General features: G+C 32.2%; 1 protein-coding gene across 1 annotated transcript; it reads right to left on the minus strand.

Moving 5' to 3' along the window:
- Window positions 1-448: 448 nt before the first annotated feature.
- On the minus strand, window positions 449-3,045 carry LOC107899326 (ribulose bisphosphate carboxylase/oxygenase activase 2, chloroplastic). Its single transcript, XM_041091240.1, has 7 exons — window positions 2,901-3,045; window positions 2,321-2,628; window positions 2,114-2,219; window positions 1,929-2,014; window positions 1,281-1,753; window positions 914-1,195; window positions 449-810 (listed from the first exon to the last, which is right to left on the minus strand). The coding sequence occupies exons 1-7, from the start codon at window positions 2,943-2,945 to the stop codon at window positions 698-700; spliced, it is 1,413 nt and encodes a 470-aa protein (XP_040947174.1). The 5' UTR covers window positions 2,946-3,045; the 3' UTR covers window positions 449-697.
- Between the last annotated feature and the right edge of the window lie 6,234 nt (window positions 3,046-9,279).

Raw genomic sequence — 9,279 nt, forward strand, 5'->3', positions numbered from 1 at the left:
ATTTGAAAATAATAGAACTTAATGAATTTAATAGTTGTCATTTGGTTAGGACTGAAATTTTAAAATTTTAAAAATATAAAAATTAAAAATGACTAAATTAAAGTACAAGTATTAAATCTATAAGTTACATAAATTACAGGGTCTAATAACATAATTTAACCTATATTTTAGTACCAATGGCGACAGGGGAAACAACAAACACAGCTCTCCCAACCATGGCTTAAATTAAGTTGAACCTTTTACAGATTTTGCATACAGTTGGAGCACCATGGAACCCTTTTGGACAATGGTTTTCTGGATCTCGCAATTATTTTCAGCATGTGCTTCTCGTTTAAAAAATTAGTGCAAATTCTTGTTGCTTGTCGGCCATAATTAAAATACTAGGCTACAATACAACTTTTTGCACAAATCAGTATGTGTATAAAGTTTAAGATGGCCCATTTGAAGCTACATCGAGACGATTAGGTGGGCTAGATCCATAAACAGGGGATAAGGTGATTTACAGTGGGAATGTTGGCATAACTCAGTTTCATACAAGTAGCACATACAGGGTCTTATTCACAACTATGTTGACTAAGTTGTGAAAACTATGGGATTAAATTATAGAAGCACGTGCTAAAATACAATTACAGAAGTACTACTCTATCAAACATATGCCCATTTTGGAGATTATTTTCCCTTCACGGTATTGACATTTTTAATTGTAAACACAGCTCCCATCATCGCTACGGGCCGTTGGATCGAAGTTTGCTGCCGATGGGTCAGTGCAGCCTTCAGGGACAGGAAGACCAACCTGCTGAGCTGCTTTGCCTGCATCCAAACAATTATGAAAAGCTTACATGTAAGCTTCCTATATCCTTTATTGTGTTTTTCATTTATTTATAATCCTAAAGCCACCATCAAGGGGTCTAACCATAGAAACTTCCATTCTTGATGGCATCATCATTAGCATCTCCAAGAGCTGCCTCTTTCAAGTACTTATCAGACAACTGCACTCTCTTCACATTCTCCTGTTCTTGGACAAGCATGTTTCCATACTCAAGTAGCTTCTCAAGAGTCATTTTGGGCTGCTCGAAAGTTGGAGGTCCCTCCCTCGAATTCACAAGTCTTTTGCCAACATTTTGCACCCCAACATCTGAAATCCATTTCCTCACTTCATCGTCATATACTCTTGCCCTGAGAGCACCAAAGAAATCTGCAACAAAAGTAATTAAAGATAATTAGCATTCTCTCGTCAGCAACCAATAGGAAATATCTTCAATTCAAAGATGGGTAATCACCAATAGATTGTCCAGGGAAAGTATCAACAAGCTTGATAATGTCTTCCCGAGGAACATTGTCAATTCTGAAAATACCCGAGCACACCCCAATCCTATCTTCCCGAGTAGGGGCCCAGTAGAATTTCTCCATACGACCATCACGGATAAGAGGAGCATACAATGTGGAAAAGTCATTACCGGTAACTATGATAGGAACACGAGGGTTCTCTTCCTTGTTGTACATACCAGGGAGCTGAACATTTGTAGGGTTATCAGCAATGTTCATGAGGGTAGCATTCACCATTTGATTGTTAACCGTGTATTGGGTGGTTCCACCCATCCTTCCCGCACCTGCATCGAGATCGTTGATAAAGAGGCAACACATCTTTCCCTTTCTGATGATATCTGCTGCCTCACGATACCTTTGCCTAATCAATTTTGCAGGCTCTCCAGCATTCCCACTTTCCAATTCACCAGCACTCATCATAATGGGACTGGATATTGTCAACAGATTTAAAGATTAAGGATGTAAATGAAAATTTGAAGGTTCTTGTTATAAAAAAATCAAGCAATTTGTGTCCAACTAATAGGCTAACAAATGTCAACAATTTTCCTGAATCACTCAAGTATGTTAAAGAAAGGGATGGAACAATAAGGATATAGACTTACTTGATTCCCATCTTGGCAAAGACAAGCTCACATTGGAATGATTTCCCTTGGCCTTTACCTCCCCAAATACCCAAAATAAGAGGAACCTGTCACAGTTATTCACAAAATTATCCAACTTTATTGATATTCATCAAAATGATAGACTTAGCTGATTAAACATATCTGGAGACATTCTATGAACAAACCTTAATATTTGGCAGATTCAAGAAGTTTTTGGTGATGTGAACAACAACCTTGTCCATGAACGCAGGAGCAATGTAGAACCCATCAATGGTATTGTCATAGTTGAACCTACAAACAGTTGAGCGACGTCAATTCCCACACTACAATTCCATGATTTCTTCAAATTTGCATGAACTTTTTAACATGAAATCCCTTAGCATGCAACTTACGTGCGAAGACCTTGACTGATGTAGTCATAGGAGCTCATGATAGCATGGTGAGTTCCAGTTCCCACAGGAGCCTGGAAGAGAGTGTCCACCATTCCCTTTCCTCTGGTAATATCCTGTTGGTCATCAGATTCATCATAGACGAGTCCCACCCACCTGTCTTTTGAGGTTTGCTTTGACTCATCATATTCACTAACAACCTTGAAATTCTTGGGAAAAACCTTGTTCTGGTTGACCTTTGAGGTACCCTTCTTCACACTTTTCCCCAAGAATATTGAGCTTGGAGTTGGACCACGGCCATTCGACTTCAGCTGTAACAAAGAAACTCTCTTTTTAACTACAACACCACAAGCTTGTAATAAAATAACAGAATCCATATCCTTATTACTTATTTATGATCTTCTTCTTAACTGTCTATAAACAAGAAACAAATGACTAGAAATGCATTTCTTTTTCCCTCTAGGAGTTAAAAGACGATTAAAACAATGAAGAAGAGGCAGTTGAAGGACTACAAAGTCGAGAGAAGCTACGGTAATGACTAAGACAAGATCAAAAAAATAGGCGGGAAAAAACATAGTAATACCGGCAGTCTGTTGACAGCTCTAACGGCTGGGACAGCAGTAGCCATGTCTCAACGGCTGAGATCAGAATTGGGAAAGTCTTAAAAAGAAAAAAACTCGAAACAGTTGTTGGAGTGTTGTGGTTTGAAGATGAAGTTAGGTGTGGTGGGGGACTTTATAGGGAGGAGATATTGGAAGGAAGTGGGCAAAACCTGTGGATTAGCTTACGAATTGGCTAACGGCCACACATTTACAATTTGGAGTTTTATGAGGGGGGCATTTGGTGGGGTAGACGTTTGTTTTGGATCATGGGGCTAGTTTTGGTTACATACAAACAAAATGGAGGCTTCGCGGAACAGTGTTGCCTATGAGCTTGGGGTTTAAGCTTATGTTCCCCTCGTCTACCCATGTTTTTTTATTTATCGAAATCAAGATATTGATTGCTGATAACAATAATTAATTTCTTTTGTTACCCAGTAATCTCCAAAAAGAAATAAATGGTTAGTCAGAACTATCCATATTAAACATTGCCTACAACTTTGGATTTTTCTTTATTCTAAGAAACAACTTTAATGGTAAATTTGTTCAAACATTTTTTAATATATATAGGGTTCCAAAGTCTGAAGTAATCAAAAGTTATGTCACTTGATTATTAATAAAAAAAATATCAATGATGAGTTATGTCTCTTAAATTCAAAAGTTATGTTATTTGATTATTAACAAATATTCACAATTATTCGATAGAAATGGTATAAAAATGTCTTTATAATTAGAGTTATGCAAAGATTTGATAATCAATAGTCATTTTAGAAAGAAAAATTTTTAGCAGAACTTCCTACTTCATCAGGAGAAAAGATTAGAAATCAAATTAGAGGAAATTAAAGAGGTATTATTTCATATGAAAAACTTACCTATGGTGAACTAATTAGTTTCACCCGAAAGGAAGGATTAAAAATTTGTCAAGATTTAAAATTACAAAAACAACTTAAAATGAATACTCATAAAATTTATATAAAATTCTTTGAATGGTTTGAAGAATATCATTCAAAATCCATTAATACAGTAAAAAATAATACTAGATGGCAAACCAATAAAGGAACGGTTGAATCTCAATTTCCCCATTTAATGGAGGTTCAATATCTTCACAAAAATATTGGAATGAAAGCAAGTTCTTTAAGAATGAAAGCTCCTGGTGCAGGAGAATAAATCTCATCAAAAGCTATTAAAATGATAGTAGAATAAAATAACTATACAAATATCCGTCTTCATACAATATGAAAACAATTAGATTATATTGAAGATTTGGTAGAAATTCACCTAATAAAGAAAGAATCATAATTATTCAAACAGATATATATTGAATAATTATTATTATAATAAAGATATGATTATTCATTTGGATAATTATGTTATTCCTATAAAGAAATATGAGATTTGGTATAAATAAGAGTGGAACACACATCTAAAAATATAGAAACTAAGTTTATTTTTGTTCTCCTACTGTATCTTTATTTTTAGATTATTTTATAAAAAAATATATAAAAATTCTTAAAAGGAATATTTAAAATAACAAATTTTATTTATATTTAAATATCAAACTTAGTGGGAATATCTTATTTTTGGTTCATTAACTATGTAATAATATAAACTTGAGAACATCATCCGTGGTTGCATTGTACTCTAATTTCACACCATCCCTCGTCAAGAAAAAGGGGTGTGGTTATTGGCAAAGTAAATTAAATTGAATGCAGGATGGCATTGGCAACTCCAGAAACTTCTCCGTTCAATGCAAGAAGCCAAATACATGAGAATAGGACGTCGGTTCTTTGGTTTCAAAGTGCAGCTGTCACGATCTTGAAAAGACATCGTGTTATTTTAGTTTGGGGTTTTGGGACTGCATTGAACCGAGCTGTGACCAACTGGCTCTGATTAGTTCTTGTCCTTCTTATCTTGTTATTGATTTGAAAAACAGTGCAGTTCGAGATGCTTCCCAGCAATTCTATTTTTGTCTAAGGAGATCTAAACAATTCTATTCTGTTTTATCTAAAGTTCTCATCAACTTATGAGAAGCATATTTTTCTAATAATTTTAGTGTATTTATAAATTTTAATAAATTTTAATTTTTTATATTTTTTATACATACATATCACATCAACATATTTATCTACCCAGTTTTCAATGATTTCTTTTATCATATCACTTATGGTTAACAATTAAATTGGTCAACGGTTATTTTCATTATAGAAGAGTTTAATTATTTTTTAAAATTTTTATTTATTTTGATTTTTTTTAAAAATTTTTAAATTTCAACAATTGAATTAAAAATTGATGGTCTATTCGTTTTGACCACCAATCCAATGCTTACAACAGATTTTTTATTTATTTATGAAGGTTCTTTTATTTACTTTCATCATTTTTTTTGGCTTCTATAGTGATAATAATGGGTGGTTAAATGATGAGAGATGTGATATGATAGAATTGGGAGTGACGAGAGAATAAGAAAGGAAAGAACCAAGAGTTGTTTTCCCAATGTATATTTCATGCCTCCGTATTACAACCATATTACCTGGTTTATAGGGAAAATAAAAGAAAAACGACAAAAAGGAAAGTTATAACAGTAGTAACAAACTAACAAACTTATTTGATGAAAATTCATAGAAATTACTCTTTTTGTCACTAGAAATTTCAGCTCATATCAAGATAGTAAGGATGAGTTGGTTGAAAGGGGCCCTGGCCTCTTAGGGATGGCAAGATAGAGGCTTTGTGATGAAAGAAAAGAGTTCTTTATGAGTAGCTCAGAGATAAATAGAATCTAAAGAATTTGTTGCTTCTGAAATGAGAATTCTTGAATATTAATGACAAATATGGGATGACATGGTGTTGAGTTTAAATTATGAAGGAGATATTGATATTAAATGTGATTTTTTTGTAACACCCTTAACCCGTATTCGTCGCTGGAACAGAGTTACGGAGCATTACCGACATTTACAAATTAAACAGACAGAAATTTAAAATATATCATATCATATTAATAAACACATTATATCCAAGTCAAATCATACATATTGCCCCTTATACAAGCCCTCGAGGCCCAAAATACACATTAGAAACAAATCGGGACTAAATCGGAAACTCAGAGAATTTTTCAGAAACACTTAAAATTTTCAAAATTGCAAGGGTCACACGGCCGTGTGAGTAAAAGACACACCCGTGTCTTAGTCCGTGTGGGCATTTGAAATAGGGACACACGGTCGTGTCCCAGCCCGTTCCCCTGCCCGTGTGAGTATCCTGATTTGGGTCACACGGCCAAGCCACACAACCGTGTGCTAGGCCGTGTAAACATACTGACTTGCAAACCTCTACAAGCTACAAGGGACACACGATCGTGTCACCTAGCCGTGTGTGACACACGGCTGAGACATACGCCCGTGTCTCTGCCCGTATGGACGAAAATAGACTATTTTACAAGCCATTTTTCTCACCTAAGAAGGCATGTACCTACAGTAAAAAATACACATGTATACCAGCCATAGCAAGGCACCAAAATCATGCATAATCTAGCTTTATACATATAGTATAACCACACTCAACCAATATGCACATAGGCATTTCAAATAACAACTTATAAACATGTATAACCAAGTACTCCATTTGGTCAAAATAAACAACTAACTTCCAATTTGATTTGCATCCACACATACCATAAATCTTACTTACCAAAACACAAACCATTTGGTACCAAAATGTCATTCTTTAACTAATATTAATTAACCAAAATACCTATACATAACAAGGTACCAAATCACCACATATACCATATGCATATTCAACTATCATTTCATCTTTTATCATTCAAACAAACAAGCCAAACATTAACCATAATAAGGCTACTCACATAAATGCCAAACTTTGCCATTATAACATCAAGATACCAAAACTCAACCAAGTCAAATGGTCATTTCAACATTCAAACACACAGGCCAACATTAACCAGAATACCTATACATGCCATTATGACCAAAATCAAAACATCCGAAAGTACCGATAGAACTGATAGATAGTGTGATATAACTTCGACAAGCTTCTAACTCGATCGAGCTTCCGATAATCTAAAAAGTAAAGAAAAATAACTATGTAAGCAATGAATGCTTAGTAAGCTCGTATAAAATTTAATCATATCAATCCATTTCCAATATGAAATTTATACATATCAAGAATAATCATATATCGACACCACACGATTCATGAAACCAAATTCAACAACTCACAAAATAAGTAAATCCACAACATCACTTTTACATATTATCCCTAGCATAGTAGGATTTTTAAACAACTTTAAACTTTTCCAAATTTCTTTATCTTCATTTGCATCTCATTTCTTTCCACACCCGTTCCATATGCATAACACACAAGTCATAAGCATATCATTCAACCATAGCCACAAGCTAGTGCATTTAAACATAGTCATTTTCGAATTAATCACATGATAAGTCATTTCATAAGAAATTGCATAATTTAAACCTTACCACTTTTTCATGAGTACAAGCATATTTTCATTTGAGCACTTATCATTTCAATGCAACTTATAAGTAACCATAATACCATTCAACCAACAATTTGGCACTTGCCTAAGCATCAAACAACAACACATGTTAGCATACTTGAACATATTTCATATAAATTGTAACAACCCAGTTTTAGCTAAACCGGAACAGTGGTTTCAGAACCATAAATTTGAGGTCGTAAAATTATTTTAATATTATTTTTGGTATTTACAGTATGTTTTTTTGATATGTGTGAAAATTTCGTGATTTAATTTTACTGTTTGTGTGTTTAATTTGATAAAAAGGACTTAATCGCGTAAAATGCAAAAGTGGCTTTCTATTTGTTAAAGTACTTATTTGCTATGGTTTATTAATTGTAAATTCCTTAAAACGAAATTAGGCCACTATTAAGGTTAGTGGACGGTAATGGACTTAGTATATGTGATTTTATAATGTTTTAACCAAGGTTAATTTTGTAAATTAGAAATATAAGTTAATAAAATTAAAACAAAAGATGTAACACCCCTAACCCATATCCGTCGACAAATTAGGGTTACGAGGCGTTACCGGACAAAACACAACTCAATACAGACGTTCAGTAGAATTGAAGAATTTAACATTTATGTTAAGCTTAGTCAAATATTAAGTAAGTATAATTATAATTTCTACTTTAACCTTTTATAACAAAACATAACATTTCAGTTCAGTTAAACCATAAGAAAAAAACAAGCTATTTTCATATGACTATTAATTATATATATACAGTACATTAAAGTACGACTTCCAAAATTATTATCTAGCCTATACATGCCATAAGTTAAAATTTAAACATTTCAATACTGAGATAGTAGATAGAGTGATGATCTTTGCTAACGATCCCCGAGTTTGCAGCTTGGTTTTTATCTATAAAACAAATGGACAAAAACAATCAAAGTAAGCTTTTATAGCTTAGTAAGTTTATAGCATATCTAAAATACATATAAAAGAATTATATAATTCCTTAAGTAAATTTATTAAGATCACAATTATCAAATATCATTACTTTCTACACATTGCTATCTTAAGTCATTTTGTTTATATCGAAAAAAATGTATATTTAACTCATATTCTTTGATACACATGGATATATAATAAACTCGATCATCAATTCTAACTTACTAATTCAATGATTCAACCGAATACATATATATATATTTATATTATAGATTTCTAAAATTACTATCATAATAATATTCAACTTATTTTATACTTGAATAATATACATTTAACATTCAAACATAGTAATATAAACTAGGATAACAATTTCATACTTTTGATTCAATGCAAATCTTATACATATATAGATACATATTCGACTTCATATGTACATATATAACTCCAAAACTAACTTTGACACAAGAAATTATACCTGTGCAGATATATATAAACATATTCGAATTTATAATATACATAAATAAATTTTTACTTAATTTCAAAACAAGATCTTATATATATACACATGTATACTTATTCGAATCTAACAAATATATATAATTTCTATACTTATTTTCGAAACAAGAACTTGTACATTTATACATTATACACATACATATTCGAAATTAACACATATATATATAAATATAATTTCATACTTATACTCAATATAATTATTTATTCATATATATATGCTTATTCAATCCAACTTATACTAATATTTGATACACATATATATATATTCAAACATCATGTAAACATATGAAACAAAAAACATTAACTAAATTCAGACTTTATTGACATATATACAAACCTATAGTTCCATACCTAAATTATTTACAAGGACATTGATGTATATATATTTGTATATTCATACTCATTCGAA

This window comes from Gossypium hirsutum, chromosome D04 (genome assembly GCF_007990345.1).
Source record: "Gossypium hirsutum isolate 1008001.06 chromosome D04, Gossypium_hirsutum_v2.1, whole genome shotgun sequence".
In the NCBI taxonomy this organism is placed as follows: Eukaryota; Viridiplantae; Streptophyta; class Magnoliopsida; order Malvales; family Malvaceae; genus Gossypium; species Gossypium hirsutum.

Bases quoted from the DNA above. Each gene is read 5' to 3' on its own strand.
- LOC107899326 (XM_041091240.1), bottom strand. From the start codon at position 2,945: ATGGCTACTGCTGTCCCAGCCGTTAGAGCTGTCAACAGACTGCCG. The intron at 2,629-2,900 runs GTATTACTATGT...TCTTTGTTACAG, and splicing joins GAGCTGTCAACAGACTGCCG to CTGAAGTCGAATGGCCGTGG. The intron at 811-913 runs GTTAGACCCCTT...GTTTGGATGCAG, and splicing joins CAAGAATGGAAGTTTCTATG to GCAAAGCAGCTCAGCAGGTT.